This window comes from Polyodon spathula, chromosome 4, assembly GCF_017654505.1.
Source record: "Polyodon spathula isolate WHYD16114869_AA chromosome 4, ASM1765450v1, whole genome shotgun sequence".
NCBI classification, from domain to species: Eukaryota; Metazoa; Chordata; class Actinopteri; order Acipenseriformes; family Polyodontidae; genus Polyodon; species Polyodon spathula.
In genome coordinates this window covers 69,260,564-69,277,880 of record NC_054537.1, presented here as the reverse complement: position 1 = coordinate 69,277,880, position 17,317 = coordinate 69,260,564, and the positions used below count along the sequence as shown (strand labels likewise).

Here is a 17,317-nt window from a genome sequence, read left to right as displayed (position 1 = left end):
GCAACCACTAAATGCTTAAAATACTGTGTTACTTGTGGAATTTGTGAAAATATGTATATTTCACAACTGCTTTATTTGAATCTTGCCCCCCCCCATCCCAACACCACCACCTAGTATAGATGGGCTTTTTAACGTATAGCATCACAAGAATAATATAGCATGTGTTTCTGAAAATTGTAAAACACTTTATATATATATATATAAAAAAAAAAAAAAAAAAAGGTCACCAGTAGGAATTGAGAGAGCACACAGGGAGGTCGGAACTATAAATTACGTTGAATGAACTACCCAGGAGACAAGGGGTTAAAGCATCTAATTTCTACTGATATCCTGCTTCATCCTTATTTTAGAATGTAAAGCACAATGCAAAGTGATTTAACACACAGCAATCCAGAGCTAAGATTAAAAGGAGGATTCCCTTTGCCTCCAATTTTGGTACACCTCCAGACTAGTGTGCATGCTGTAAATAAAACTGACCAATTCAATCTTCACTTACTTCAATGGCGTGCTGAAACTGCTCATGCTCTCTCTGTAGCTGCTCAGCTTCTTGCAGTGAACTGGCGGTGATGAGCCCAGCATTCAACATGGACTCCCCGTTCCGGATCCACCCCAGCACCTGTTCCGACACACATGGCATACAGTCACTGTGCAAGGAGCACCTGCACTCCACCTCCTCCAGCCCCAATGCATAGAGGACAAGGCATCTCCTCCAAAGATGCCACGACATGAAAACACAGGGGCTGGTTATCAGCTAGAGGGGAAATTTCACACTCCATGGTCCTGATGTTCCTGGAACTACCTGGTAGGCAGAATCTGGCTGAGAGCTCAAGGACACACACACACACACACACACACACACACAGCACACACTGCATTTCATATATAAACACATGCTGCACACAAGCCAAAGCACCTCTCTCAAATCAATAGTACTAGGTGAGATTTAAAAGTTCAGATCACACCAGTAATCTCTGGCAAAACTTATCATTTTAGCAGATGAACGATACAACTCAGTTTTTTGTTTCAGTTTTTATTCCAAATTATAGTAGGTCTACAGAATTAAACGGCTTTCTCTCCTAAGGCATATCTACCAGGCAAGCTCTGCTCAGGATATTAACAGGGAAGAGTACTTTACGTGCACATGTTTACAGTGTGTGTTACTTATAATAAACTTCTACTTTGTGGTATAAATAATGCCAAAGTCAGTATTGTGCAGTTTAAGTGACTTAGGAGAAACAATTCAAAGAATGTCATATATTAAAACAAACAAAAGGTTAAACTGCTCAAATCTAGCATTGCAGTGAATAGAAAGAAAAACACGAATCGCAATACATATACCATACGCAGTAAATACAGTGTGCCCTTTGATTAAGTGAATAATGGTTTACATGTATATGCTATATCAGATTTAGGAAGCATTTGCCATTAAGTAACGTTATAAGACACGATAATGTCATCTTTACAAAAAGGATGCAACTCTCCATTATTTGTTGGTAAATGGAGCAGTGTCAGAGATTTAAAAGAAGAGGACGTGGGGGTGGCCCTTCATATAAGTGCATACAGATAAATTATTAGTCAGTTAATTTACACCGACAGGTAGATGGATAGTTACAGGAGATAAAATTTGTTAGGTAGCAGCATAGGTAAACTGTTTCATTTTACTGCTAATGACTTTGTGCAGCAACTAACAGCAATCATGATGATTCATTTACTGGAATTGATTTTACACTAAACTGAAGCGACGTCTGGGCACCCAATGCTGCTTAAAGTTAAGCATGTGACAGCGCAAAGCGCAGAAAGCAACGCAAGCAATATCCTTCAACAAACCCTCACAATATTTTTATAGAATCGCTATAGACACTTTAGAAGATATGTTCAATATGTTTTAGGAATAAAATAAAATAAAAAAACTAAAGCTACAGTATGTTAAAGGGTGTAAATAAATGATAAGGCACACACTAAATTCACAATGATTAGCAACCGATACCGAAGGCCGTCCAAGGACGCTGCCAAACTAGGAGGGCTAATCTTTTATAAGGGCTTCAGTCAATTAAAAAATGTCTTCAGGGGTAGACAGGTACCAACATGTATCTCAAAGATTTACTCCTGCAGTTGACTGGTTCTTATTTTTGAACATTGGGGAAGCGGAGAGGAAACTGTTGTTCACTACTGAACGATTCTCTCTGGGTGTTTGTGTTCTGCGCTGTACAGATTAGTTGGGTTAATCTTAGACCCCTGATCTGTTCTACGTGGCTGACTGAGCAAAGAGATTACTGCTAACTCATCATGGATGGGACACCTGGCAGCTGCCCACAAACATCCAGTCTGATATGTACAGCACAAAGACAAGCACACATTACACACAGCATTAAAAGTTTATTTATTCATTTGTTTTAATGACATTTTGGAGTTATGAATGGTGCTAGGCTATACCAAATTCCTTTAGAGTTATTAAAAAAAAAAACACATACAATTTCCTCCACAGCACAAAAAAATAAAAAAAGATACTCCTTGCACAAAATCACTGTTCACAATGGTTGTACAAGGAGGTTTATTTTGTGGTGGAGCTGCCTGAAGGCTAATGCTGTTAAGAATCATCAATTCTGTTCACACACTGTGGTGCATTACCTGTTTGACTTCTGCCTGCAGGTGGCGCAACTGCACGCACTGCTCCAGGTGTCTCCGGTGTTGCTCTGCCGCCACATCCAGCTCCTGCTGTTTCTCATGCAGGAATTCCAGCAAATCCTGGACACGCGTTGCCATGTCAACATCCCGGTCACAAAGCAGCTCCACTCCTGAGCATAACATAGAGCCCAGATGAACAGATGTAAAAACACAAATCCTATCTGTGATCTCACATTCAACTCATTCCCTCTCCTCACCCTTCTGTAGGTACAATGACTTAATGGTTAATAATTCAGTTTACTATTTCCTTTTGTTTTTTTTGATATACCCCTTAGGAAAAGGTAGAATTCTGGCCTGTACTTCCCAAAGGGTGAGCTTAACAAGCTTATACATGAATTCCAAAATGAATTACTAATTTCAGTGACAGTACATTTATAAAACACCAATTGTCCACATACTACTCAAACAGCACTGAGCTTCCATGAAACAAACACCTGCGCACTTATTTCACAAGCAATAACTTACTTACATACATTACACCATGTGATTAATTTCCCTTGGCCATTTGGTCCAACTGCTAGACTAAGCCTATATCATGCAAATTTCCCTTAAATCAGTGTTCAGCTGGCCGGAAAGCTGGATTTTAAACAATTTAGCAGATGACAGGCATAAAAGCACGGTTAAAACAGAGTTAAATTAACTTCAAAGTGTATGGCAAGGAGGCTATTTCATCAATAGGAGTCGTATTTGCATCCCTGTTATCCCCCAGCATTAGCCTTATATACTGTTATTACATAAGCCACGGCCAGGGATGTACATTAATACCGTGATGCTGGAAGGTGCAGGGCCGTTGCCCCTGGTTTCTGTGCTCTTACCTGAAGTCTGCACCTCGTTGACGTACTGCAGGAGCTCCTGCCCCTGGTGAATAACATCGAAGGTCAGGTTGTTCATGGTCAGGGCTTTGTCAGCATGGTGCTGCAGCCTCTGCTCCGCCAGCGTCAGGTCCTCAGTGTCAAAGTCATTCATCTGCTGGGACAACTCGTCATTCCACGACTCCAAGTCAGAGATTATCTACAATACAAAGCAGATTCGATACGTTAATGATATATTTGTAAAGCGATATTCACGCGAATTCACTGGTATTATCTTCAACATGCTCAACTTAACCTTTCAACCTCCACCCCCAAAATAACTACTGATAACTTTTGTTAGATTGTGTTTTTTTTTTTAAATAGGTGCATATAGGTCAGATGTAGAACTAAGAAAATAGTGAAAAAGATATTTATCAGTGATGAGTTTTACTTGACTGATGTTTATTAAAGTTATAACTACTTTTTTGTGATGTATAGATCTGCTATGAAATCTAATAGGTTGTTTGTCTTACATTAGACACTAAGAATACAATCATCTTCAGTTGTGTAACAGAATATGACACCACACTCTTAATTTCTCAGCTATAAAAATAAAATGCCCAAATTGAATTAAGGCACCTCAGTACTGACTCCGCTCCAATGTCATTCTCCTGCCTGAGCACTTCACAAACCCAACAGAAACAGAGGAGGGACTCCCTACTGAGTTGCTGCGATTTTACCTTCTGCATTTAATCTTTAATGGCTTAAATTTAAACAAGAAACCTCCTCTCAGCAAGATCAAACTGATCAAATTCACTTGAACTACCAGCAATTTAGGCAAATAGCTCTTTAATTAAAAATATCTACTTTGTTAATCGTTTGCTAAGCCATGTCCATTATTTGTAGTTCCTACCACTATCAACTGAAATCTGTCCTTTTTGAGATGCACTAGCAGTGTATTTATTTATTTATTGTTCGATACAGCAGCGGCCAGATAAATTTACTGCAAGGCTCAGACAATCTATAAATTACATATTCAGACGGACAAAAGCTCAATTACCTAATAAAATTTTCTGTGTGCCAAGATCCCTTGATTTTTGAACACACTGTTCAGTTCAGCTTCTGCACCCTGCTGAGTGACAGCACAGCCCAATGAACTGGCCCTGCAGTCACTTAATACCAATGTGGGCAAGACACTGATTTGGTTTGTCAAAACTCATCAGCATCATTCTGCTAAAAGTGGTCTGTTTTACCAAAACACTCCGCAATGCAGTAAGGACCAAGGGACTAGAACTAAAAGAATTGCAGACATTTCCCTACAATATTTTGACAAGTAAAATGTATAAACACAGCCCCTTAGCAAAGATAATATCATCGCATCAGTATGAAACACCTTAACATAGAAAAATAACCTAAGAGAAGGTACTATACAGCTATGGCAAAAAGTTTTGCATCACCTAGAATTTCTGGATTGAGACCATTAAAAAAAAAAAACTGTTTGAACAACATTTATCACCATGTAAATCAAAGAAATTACAAAATTATATTGCAAAAGTCTACCAGAAGCCATAATAGTAGTCACATTTTTCAATTGTCAGTTTTTCGTTAAGTATATGGAAAACTACAAAGGGGTATGTAACTCAATATGTTAACGTAACATTATTCAGCATGTTTCATTTGACTTTATGAAGCAAAATTTGTTAATTCTATCGGATGATGCAAAACCTTTGGCCATAGCTGTTGACAGACATTTCAACAAAGCGACTTTATCAAATGTCTAACTTTTAGTATTACTGAAGATGTTGTGATTAAGGGTTTACCAGCCCTTAGTTAAGGACTTGTAAAATGTACCAGTAGTTTAGTACAGTATTAATTGTAGAAGCAACACTAGATAAATGGAAGCTGTAGCCAGTGTATGTGCAACAGTATGCTACACTCCATTCTCCAATACATTCTGCCAAAGGGTGATGTGTCATGTGACCAAGCAAGAGACACAACAAATAACAGATAACAAGTATGTGCCCACATCTGAAAATAAAAGGTGCATCTGCCAATACGGTATGGAGAATCATATACACAAAGGACACATATACACAGGCTCTTACAACATCATTCTTATGAGAACCTATTGCATTAGAGTTTTATTTAATTACAATGTGAGCTAGCATACTGCATTTAAGCTAGTAATTGGACAGTCTCTTGTGTGTGCATTCTCTCCTTTACAGATAAGATGTAATGTTTTGTTTTTTTCCCTCTCATCATTATAATGGAAGCCTGGTATCTGAAATCGTTTAGTACTCGCTGCAGAGTAGTACTCGTAATAAAACTCAAAAGGATTTAATTAATTTTAAAAGATAAGACCAATAGTTTTGCTTTAATGACCATGAAAAAATAATAATTGAGAATGCAAACATAGCCCGCTCAAAATATCCTGTTAATGTTCTTTCCTAACTTCCTTGGCCCTACTTCTTGGGAATGTTATTTATGTTTCTTTGTGTGCGTTTGTGGAAATACTTTAAAAAGTGCTAGAATTGTTACAAAGCACATAAGCAAAAATAACTGCAAAAGGCAACTGTATCTAAAGGAGCCCCCACCTGTATGTTACTTCCCCTTTATTTTTAATAATATATTTACAGCACTGCCTAGAACAACTTTTGCATTCTACATAGATTGCCTCTCCCTGCAGGTTGCTAAATTATAGATCTTCCCCTGCTGATAACTAACTTTTTTTAAACAAGCAGGCTAAGAATTCGCAGGAGAGTATTTTTTTTTTCCTTCCAGTGAATATAGCCATAGAACTGGATCAATACTCCTCATTTTAGAGGGCAGCATGATATGTGACATTTAACAACATGGCAAGAAGCCACACATTACAATTCTTCTAAAAGGCCAGCACTTCTAACAATACAGCACACCATGCTGTGGTTTCCCCCAAGATATAACCCTAAAGAAGCGTCTTGTTTGATAATAGGAAGCAGTCATGTTCGGCCAAGAGGTGAGGAAGCTACCAGGTGTGTGCTTAATGACAGACCAGGAATTCCTTAAGAACCCTTTCATGAGACATGTCTACAAATCTTTATATAAACAATTCCCCTTTCACCACTGCATTCAAGCAAATTCTGATGCAAGCCGCAGTTACACATGGTGGATGTCCTGGGGGTGACCACTGTGTTGTTCAATTTAATTCCAACCGGTATCAAAAGTTTATTAAATAATGTCATGAAGTTTGTTATGCCTACCTTCATTGTACTAGGATAAAGAGCATTTGAAACCAGCACAATGAAGAAACTGTTTGACGTTTAGGAAATGTCATACTTTCTTTGTTCACCTCTAGATGAATCTGTTCTGTTAAATAAAAAAGCCTCATTTTCAAAGCTTGTCCCTTCAGCATCTTAAATATTTACACAGAGAGAAAGACTCACATCAATGGCATCCCTCTCGAATATCCGGAGCTGGAGGAAGAGTTCTAGCTTGATCTTGCGCTCCTGAAAGAGCTCTTCCATCTGGGCCTGAGCCTCATCCAGCTGCTGCAGCACGCTCTCGATGTGGTTGATGGAGCTGTTGTGGGGAGTCTTGTTACTGGAAATGGCAGAATCCCTGCAATAAACAAATTACAATTACAAAATGACTTCATCCGTCTCTGATGCTCCCACTAAAATGCTGAACCCAAACAAGACATGGCACACTTAATGTTGATCACTATAACAAGAAAGAGTTAAGCATAATTATTAATAATATATTAAATATCAAAGTACTGACAAATAAGAGTACAAAACAAACATTTCCTTTGTTAGGGTTTAAATGTTAACAAACAAATCTGAAAGTTGCCAAGACCTAAGTGTTCTTCCCCTCTGAACCAGTCTCAACACAAGACACTGTATGAAAACATTCATTCAGAGGACTTGGAGACAGCTCACCTCAGGAAACACAACGAGATCCATCCTTATCACACATTCTGTTATTACAGCAGTAGACTTTTTTTGGAGCCATATGTTAGACTACATTTTACAGTAAAAACAAAACAGCCAGTCTCCTGCATTAAAGTTGGTTCATCTTAAAAAAAAAACACACATAACTAGTGCATGGTTCATCGATTTGTGCAATTTCACAACTTAACTTGTAAAATGTACCAGTAGCACTCAGTAAATGAGTCTCAACAGAGAAGGAAATCTTTCAACTGAAGTATAAATTATAATAAAATGACCTCTTGTTGACAACCATCAACACTAAATATTTTTTAGAGCGGCTTATTAATTAATGTAGGCTTCAACTAAAAGCCTATGCATTTTATTATCCAAACATACTATTTTCATCTGGGATCATGATCAAAATCCTTCATACAAATAAAATCTGCATTTACCCATTGCATTTTTGTTTACTACGATAACTGGCCTCCCAAAGGAAGCAGGCCATATTAAGTGGTTCTGAAAAACAACTAAATCATCCCACAAACACTGTGTGACTAATGAGAGCGTTATTCACAGCAGCCTTGAGGGACAGCATCTGAAGAGTCTTTGCTGCACCTCAAACAAACCGATTATTTTTGGGTTTCCTATAAAAGATGATTATGATGATTACTATTATGATTATATAAAATGAAATACATTAACACAACATATATTGTTCTATACACTATAGTACATAGCCTTGAAATGTGTCTGGTATGAATTTGTATTTCTTTATCATACCCTCCTCTTCTCAATGGCCACCAACTTCAAGCCAACATTAAGATAATGCTCTATGATATCTTATTAAAATCAAACAGACTGCTGCCTCTCTCATTCTGCAGTTGCCAGGCAGCCAAGTGTGACAAAGGGTGGCACGCTTACCTCAGCTGCTGAATGAGGTCCTCTCCCTCCTTGATGACATTGACAGTGACTTGCAGGGTTGTCTGCTGCTGCTGTCCGAAGCGCTTGATCAGGTCCTGCACAGCCTCCACAGACTCTGCATACACATCATCCAGCAGCTCCTTCTGCAGCTCTTCCAGCCATGTCCACAGCTACAGGCAAAATTAGGAATAGAAAAAGAAAAAAAAGAAATAATAGTGATGTACTGAAAGGTCACGTAGCATTATTGCTTCTCCTTGTGCACAGTGAACAAGAAAAACAAAAATGCTGCAAAAAAAAAAAAACATAACAAGATCATAATTGCCTTGCGCATTGGTAGGCAGCAACTGTTGTACAAGATTGTTCTATCAATACAACTAAACCCCAGTACGTGTTCTTTAACTTTGCTATCTGAGGAACAACACTGAGGAGCAGACCTAGAAAGGGACTCAAGATTTCTAATATTTATTTGCATTTGTGGGGGTGACATCATCACACTTACAGTTCAAAACATGAACCACTCTCTCACACATGCTGCTTATTAGCAATGACTAGAAAGTAACCAGGGAATGTATCACAAGTAAATCAGCAAAGCACAACAACAAATGTAGATCCAGCTTTATTTAGTAGTCTAATGAAGGCAATAGCTGAAACCACTGTCTACTTGAGGTTATCGAAGTTATGGAGGCATCTCGTCCTTCCAAAAGACGCCTAACACAAAGTTATCTTAAAAATGGATTGTGCCTCCTGATGATAAAAAGAACCAATACATAAATCCTTAATGCATTCTTTTTGCATGTCCTCAAACTACACAGAGCTTGGGATCATATTACTAAGTGATGTTGGTGAAGTTCGACCCATAAAATATTGGGGCTACCCTTGGATGTAGTTTTGTCCAGGTTTCGTGGCAGTCACAAATATCCTGAAAGCTGCCATTCTGCCTGCAAAGTCTTACTGACTCACTTGTGGGGATGGGTGGAACTGTGACCCCATTTAACAACCTAAAGAGGCCAAAGACGTTGCTTGAAGAGCACCAGGCACTTCTCTAATGACCTGTCCAATCCCCAGTATACAAGCACAAGGTGGCTTATTTAAAGCTGACTTTGATTAATTAAATCAAGTGTTTTTCACAAAATCTCAGAGAAACTATTATCAGTTTTCAAAGAATGCTTTGTTAAAAAACATGGCTTAAAACAGTCTTTAAGGTTTTGTGAATGGGGCCCTATATCTCCATATTGAACAAATTGGCATATTTTTATGAGTCACACTTCACAAAAATAAATAAATAAATAAAAATACACAACAAAACAGGTGATCTTTCAAGAGAAGCAATAGAATGAGACCAATTTTCACCAACCATAAAGTATACAGATTCCTGTTGATGGCATCAGTAACTATCATGCAGTAATGTAGTGCTGTGATTAAACAACATATTGCCTACTTTGGTGGTAGAAAATACTTCTGGGTTTCTTTAAGGCATTTGCAGTGCAGTCCCTAACACTGATGATACAAGCACAAACCAGTTAAGGAATGTAAATGATTCAATACTACAGTGCAGCAATAACTGCAGGGAAATTAATGTCTTGCAATGCACGGTTACACTGCACGTCAAACTTAATGCTTGAGCAAATATTTACATAGTTCCGCACTGCTTAATTGAATCTGCAAATACAAGCTTGTATTTTTAATTGAAGAAGAGATTCAGCTAAAGGATAGATCTCTGTGTGTTTAAAATGTCCTCTCAGTAATTAAAATGTGGTTAATCTGTAGCTTTGCTCAATGCAGTATTCAGTGACCTGCAGAATGTCCATACCTGGGACCTCCTAAAAGAAGAGAGGGCATGGCACACAATCAAGGGCCAGTGATTGGCAACTTGTCCATGCACGGACACATATGTCCGTGGTAAGAGTTATCACTGTCCATGGCAGTGAATACGTCTGACATTCACACACATGTAACTGTATATAACTTCCATTTTGTTTGTCTGTGGACAATATGTTGTTTTTTTTTTTTTTTTTTTTAAATGTCCGTCACCACTCGATATGGTGCCGACCCCTGGTCAAGGTTATATTTTATTTTGTAATGATTGCTTATATTTTAATGTTCTGGATCATATATTTTAAACAACAGCAATTATTGATAGGGGGTGGCGCACAATTGGCTGAGCGCTGCCCGGGTAGGGAGGGCTTAGGTCGGCAGGGGAATCCACGGCTCACCGTGCCGCAGCGACCCCTGTGGCCAATAGGGTGCCTGTGGTTCTGCAGTGGAGCCTCCAGATCTGTGTTGTCCTCCGGCACTATAGGTCTGGGGGCCTCGCTGTGGATCTGCAGTGTGTAAAATGACAGATTGGCAGAGGCACGTTTCGGAGCATGCGTGCTCCAGCCTCTGTTCCCCGAGCCAGCGGGGGGTTGCGTGCTGTGAGTCGAGGATACAGATAATAACTGGGCATACCAAATTGGGGAGAAAAACCGGGGTGAAAAATTGCCAACGACTAAATGAAAAAAAAAAAAGAATACGTGGCTAATAAATTAATAAATATAATAATTAGCAGTAATAGGTTTTGGGTCATTGAGTACTCTCCAATTTAGACACAATGCGAGTAAAATGCAACATTCCCTTGAGCACTTTCAATAAATACTGCATATACTTTAATGCCAAAATATGGGATATGCATTAACTACAACCTTACATTTTAATTGTACTATTACTTTGAATTACTGTACAGAATCTTGGTCGTACAATTAAAGCAACAATTATTATAATTTGCTTTACTGACCACAAACAATATAGCTGTGAAGTAAATAAAATAGGGCATCCCGACTCTCTCCAAACTGGAATATTGTATATTATATAGATTTACCTTCCAACAATTGGTAGGTTAGGTGGAGGGGAGACTAAGACAGCATAGAGGAATCCAGAATCCTAAATCAAGAATCCAGTTGCTTATTCACCAGTCACAAACAGGCATTGCCCGTGAGGCATTAATTCAACTGTACATTATTTTATTTTTATTGAAAACCTGGCATTACTGGTCACGTGTTCCTGGCAATTCCCAGACAGGCTACGTGTCCCGTGATTTATCTAGCTACCGCTTGGGGTATTTTCATAATTGAGACGCTCGGAACCAACAAAGTACAAGAAGCTTGATAACATGCAAACTCAAGCCGTGCAACAAAACCTAAATATCATGCATAATTCATATTTTTCCAATGCTTAAAACACCAAGTACCAAGCTTATCTGGATTGCTACGTATAACACTAATGTAGCCTGACCCATCTTCCCCTCCTGCAGCTCTCAGAGATAACGGCACCCAAAATGTGTTTCTTGTGTCTGCTGCTGCAAATCAGACCACTTCTAATGATTATTAGTGGCTTAAATTCCAATGCCTAGAGTGCAATGGCAGGCAAGCAGGAAATTACACTAAGACTCTAAGTGCCCCATATTAGCAATGTGTACTCAAATCAAATGCACCAATATGATCGCTTCTGCTGTTGTTTTTTTTGTTGTCTTTTGCCCTGGTACTCTTGTATTGCATTGGAGTCACTAGAAAAATGCATAGTATGTGTGTTTAACAATTTGTTTAGTTTCAACATGCTTTTTCACTTTAACCAGGCAGGGATCTGTAAAGCAGATGCTGTGATTATAATGGTCATGCATATTCATAAACCTGTTCCCTCCCTTCTGAACCTGTGGCAGAGGAAGTTTGGATTGCTGCTCTGTGAGAGGAATTGGGAACCAATGAAATGTTTGTGAACAGGCAGGATTCCAGCAGCCCATATTGTGAATTCAGAAGACATTTTGACTGAAAAATCCAATGCATAACCAATGTAAAATGAAAAAGCTAGTCAAAACTGCGCTATGATCAGACATATGTTGATGCAAATATTGAAACAACTGCAATTATGATGAAAAGGATATGCAAGAATGCACACAACAAAGCAGGAAACTAGGCATGTAATGTATTGTGTTTTAAACCCTACATCCTGTTCAGTAATACATTAAATATTTCAAAAACACACAAGTCAAATACAGGTGGTAGCCTTTTCTTGTAGTATTTCTACAGTAAATGTACAGTGCAAGCCTAATTAATTTGATGTATTTCAGTATTTTCTCTGAACAAATACTGCAGTATTTTCCTTTGAAGTAAACAGCGTCCTATGGTGTGTTTTTTTCTAATACCATTTAACAAAATAATACAGAAGCTTTGTTTGTAGTGTTTTACACAACTGGAAGTGTCAACAGTGTGAAAGACTGATGTACTTCATAAAACAAACTAAACAGAACAACAACAAAAAAAAAAAACTTACCTTTATTAAGGTTATTCAGGTACAACCAATTCAGTGTAAATAATATAAAACATTAACTAATAGCAATGAACTCTCAATACAAGAAAGTAGCCTAACATTCAATTCTCCCTTATACTACTACAATTCTCCTATAACTACCAGCAGGGTATTGATTTCAATTGCCTGAAATAAGAAGTCTGCTATTTTTACTTACCAATATGCAATACTTACTTTCAGCAAATATTCAAGTATACCATTTTGTATCACTCACTTAACGTGTCTGGTCCAAATTGTTTTACTGGATGGTGTATCAACATCTTTTATCCATGTTTAAATTCTTTAAAACCAACACTTTTTTTGAATTGACAAGATTGGCTAGTGTTTCAAAGAGGAAATCACACATTGGGTATAATAAAGTAAGCAAGATAAGAGAGATAGATAGCTAGATATCCACAGGGAAATGTTCACATACACTACCAAAAAAACATAAAAAGCTAACTTTAAAAAATAACAAAACTTTTATAGTTCCCCATGCTTTGCATCTGCTGCTAAAAGACTGAGAGAATTTAACTTACTGTTTTCTTGAGACTTCATTAAAAAAAAAAGTATATTCCTGCCACTGTGGCTTCACAAACAGATCCTGACTAAGCAGGAAGACTCACTCTCCTCTGAGGTAAGGTGTGTATTGTTTAGGAAATGACCTCTTGCCCTATCTGTCTTTCTGCACCAATCCAAGAGTCCGCTCCCAATAACATAGGGCAGACACAGGAAGGTGCTATATGTAAGGCTGCCAAAAGTCCTTTATAAAATGTCCTTCTTTCACACTGTAATATGAGAAAATATACAGGACACTATGCTGCATTAGTCTAATAGTTTCATACTTCAAATTAGACTAGCAGACAAACAGCTTTTTTATGATTGAAGTGTTAACGTTACACATTTTTACTTTTTGATTCTATGGATGTAACACAATACCAATTCAAGTAAATTCAAGTAAAGAAATACCCATGCCGATAAATTGAGTCATTTCATTTTCAAAAGGGTGATATTCTAACCCTGAGAACATTAACAGAATTTCTTGGACCAATCTCTTTTAAAGAAAGTTAAATATGCAATCTCAGACAGTTAAATATGTAATCCCAGACTAATCAAGCCCTTCTGTGAAAATAAAAAGTTGAAACAGGCAAAGGGTTGCTATAGGACACAGGAACCTTGAGACAAGGGTCCTAAAAGAAAACTGGATACTAATTAGCTCCTCTGCATGCAACTTCACCTAAATGCATTTAGGCTCTGTTCAAACTATATAATTGATCACGAGAACCATACTCAAACAACGTTTGAATTAATCCAGCTCAAAGTGTCCACACCAAAGTACTGGGCTTAATGCATTCAAACACTATTAAAATAGTCAGGTTACAGTTCCTAGCAGCGCAATGGACTGGAACTTAACATGACATTATCCCAACATGTATTTTATGTTTACAACCAGGCAAATATGGAGCCCATGCCGGTGGAAAACATAGCGCTTCAGCATGAATGTTATGGTTTTCTTTCTTAAAAACACAAGGTACATTGCATCATCAGGTGTGTGTTTCATTTTGAACTCTGAAGTTCTTGAACGATTTCAATGCACCTTGATTTCAGCATCTGATCTGAGTACTGTTCTGAGTACTGTATTTGTAATGTCCACGTGCCAAAACATATCAGAAAGCATTTTGGGATAGTGGAGGATACACAAAAATGTAGTTTGGTAATGCAGCCACACTTCTGATAAACTGCACTGCCTGATGTAATTTAAAACCGGACTCGAGACTACCCCGAGATGGTCTCGAGTACTGTATCAAACGCTGCTTAGTGTATACGCTAACTGTACTTGCACTTTTAAGCAGGTTTAAAAGGCAACTAATATGGTATAAAGCCATAGTGTGGACAGGGCCTTATAGTCAAGGGATCAAGATGGAATGAGATCTAGACTACCCCTCACACATGAAAGGCAGTTTACTCCAGGATGAACTGAAAAGGATAAATAAAAAATAAATTAAAAAATTACCCAGCTCCACTTTCAAGTTCCAAATAAGACAAAATAAAAATGTGAAACCTCTGGAGAATTTAGGGAACAGTGGTCAAAGTGGTGTCTGGTGTCTGAACATATTTTGGAATTGCAATTTTGGCTGGTTTTGTATTCAATGCTGTGCACGTATGAGTGTGTATGTGCATGGATAAGCATGTGTAGATGTTTGTTAGGGATGCACAAATCCACGATTCAGTTTCGGATTCGGCCCGAATACCTACTTTTTGAGCAGGGTTCAGATTCAGCCGAACACTTAGGATTCTGTGAACCGAACCCGAATCCTATATCTGCCCAGACGCACATCCATTTTAGTACATCCCTCCAGTGTGTGCAGTTCTTTAAATAAAAGACATGAATCCAGTATTGAAAGTAAGTGTTGTATTTAATAACAAGAACACATTTGATGAACTCTGTCGCGGCTCTCAACAGCTTAAATTACTAGTGCCCCACGCACTAAAGTGTCACTCAGCTGCTGAATGCAAACATACCCTGGTATGCAACAGCACGTCACACCACACTTTCAATGGAGTAAAGTTATGCAGGAAACTTGTGCTTTGTTGCTTTCTAGAGAGAATGCTGAGAGAAAAAAACGGTGCATAACTTTACAACTATCAGATGTGCAAGACGTTGTTGAACAATATGCTGTATTAAAATTAAATTATGTTATTGTAAAACTATTTCGTAGCCTATGTGATATGTGTTAGACACACAGTGCATTTAAATCAACATGGGTTTTATTTCGCAGGGAGATTCAGGTCAATTATGCATTGCATTATGCAATTCAGCTCTCAGATCAGGTGACAGGTTGAAACATCATTAAAGAAAATAGAGGGTTAGGCAAAGATGCAGCTCTCCTTTCTTGTAAAGATAAAGTAAACAGTTCTGTATCTTGATGTTTCTGTTGTGGGGGAGGGGACTAGCGGTAAGTTGTGTAAGTCTCAAACTGAAATCTTATTCAGGGATATATTTCCATTCGTTAATAAAAATACTATTAACTAAAAGGCTCAAAACTAGATTGCGCACTTCACTTGTTAGTAGCTGCCTGTCTGTTTTTCATTCAACAATTTTCTTCAGTTTTTGAGATTGTAGATTCGGTATTTGGTTCGGTATTCGGACGAATCTTTGGAGATGGATTCTGTATTCGGCTGAATCCCAAAAACCTGGATTCGGTGCATCCCTAATGTTTATGTCTACACATGTGTATTATGTGACTGCACACCTGCTTGAATGCGTGTAAGTGTGCATGTGTGAGCAGGTTTGTTTCAATTGTGGTACGTGAGTGATTGTCAACTTGTTTACATGTGTCTGTGAAGACAGGTCAGTCCTTAGAAATAAAGGATCAATGCAACTTCACTGGTGCCTTACCTCCTTGACGTGAGTGTGAAAGGACACAGACATGTCCAGTAAGACCTTGCGCTGCTCCACCCTCCTCACAAAGTCCTGGATACGGTCCTCCAGCTGGTGAGCAGCCTGATAAATCTCTTCTGGATCACACTCTCCTGTTTGAGCAAGTTGCTCTGCCGCTTCCAGCAGCTTGTCTGCATTGGTGTATGTGTTCTGTGTGTGGACACAAGGTTTCAAACACATTTAGGCATATGCATAAGAAATGGTGGGGGGGGGGGGGGGGGGGGGGGGGGGGGGGGGGGGGGGGGGAGGTGGGGGGGGGGGGGGGGGGGGGGAGATATAATAAGAATTAGAGAGGGATGCCTAGCTTGAAATGCCATTTGTAAAAAGAAGCAGATGAGAACGTATGGATTTACAAGTAATTTGGTATGGTAGAGCAATAGCTCTGTACTGAAATAAAAATAACAGTAACTCCAGTTACCACAATTTCAGTATTTTATCCAACACACCCCATGTAACACAATTTGTATGCGGTTAGGAACTCATCTTGGAAGACTGATTTTTATAGTTAAGACATTGCATAAAAGGTCATTCTAAAAGAGTCAGTGAACTGTCAGCGAGACCCCTGTGCGTTTAAATCAATAATCTCCTACTGTGTTGTTCATTACTTATGGAAAGCCACTGTGGATATTTTCTACAAATAATGAACAGTGAAAATTAATTGTATTCTAATGTACATACAGTGATAGTCAGTGTCTCTCTCCATAATTATATAAATTCTTATTTCTAACACACATACTATCATATTTCCAATGTGATTTCCAAAGGTATTGATGTTTTTTGCACATTTTCATGAATGACTTGGTACCGTAAATCCAAGTCAACCAAGGGCAGCTTTGTCCAGCAATAACGACTTCTTCAATTTTGAAAGGGGGATACTGTTATGTGGGATGTGTGATTAGTCATCCGGTTGCTTCCCCAGTCACCGCTAATATGACTTCCTGCGTTTCATTTAAAATGCTCAAAAATACATCACTGTAGACAGCTGAACTACAAGATGCTGAACTCAGCACTGAGTCACGCATCCCTAGCAACAGCAATTATACTGGCTTATTAACGTGGCACTAAGTCATTTATAAGAGTCATTAAAAAACAAGACAATCTAAACCAGTACCAGAATATATGGCCAATTTACACTATGGTCAGTGTGGACACTGCAGTATATTGAAGTATGATTAAAACACAGGCATTTTTCTTTATTTCTTTATTTTTTTAAATGTGAAACCTTACAGAAATCTCCGTTCATCCAAGAT

At 38.4% G+C, this 17,317-nt stretch overlaps 1 protein-coding gene across 5 annotated transcripts in view; it reads right to left on the bottom strand.

Moving 5' to 3' along the window:
* The window catches only part of LOC121314789 (triple functional domain protein-like), a 183,765-nt gene that overhangs the window by 59,291 nt on the left and 107,157 nt on the right, over positions 1-17,317 (bottom strand). For all 5 annotated transcript variants that reach the window (XR_005950156.1, XM_041248463.1, XM_041248465.1 and 2 more), the window contains exons 12-17: positions 16,026-16,217; positions 8,306-8,475; positions 6,899-7,073; positions 3,501-3,696; positions 2,629-2,795; positions 497-616 (exon numbers count right to left, since the gene is read on the bottom strand). Coding sequence is in view for 4 of the 5 variants with exons in the window: in XM_041248463.1 (XP_041104397.1) it covers positions 497-616; positions 2,629-2,795; positions 3,501-3,696; positions 6,899-7,073; positions 8,306-8,475; positions 16,026-16,217 (1,020 nt within the window). In the remaining variant the exon portion in view is untranslated. The remainder of the gene's footprint in view (positions 1-496; positions 617-2,628; positions 2,796-3,500; positions 3,697-6,898; positions 7,074-8,305; positions 8,476-16,025; positions 16,218-17,317) is intronic.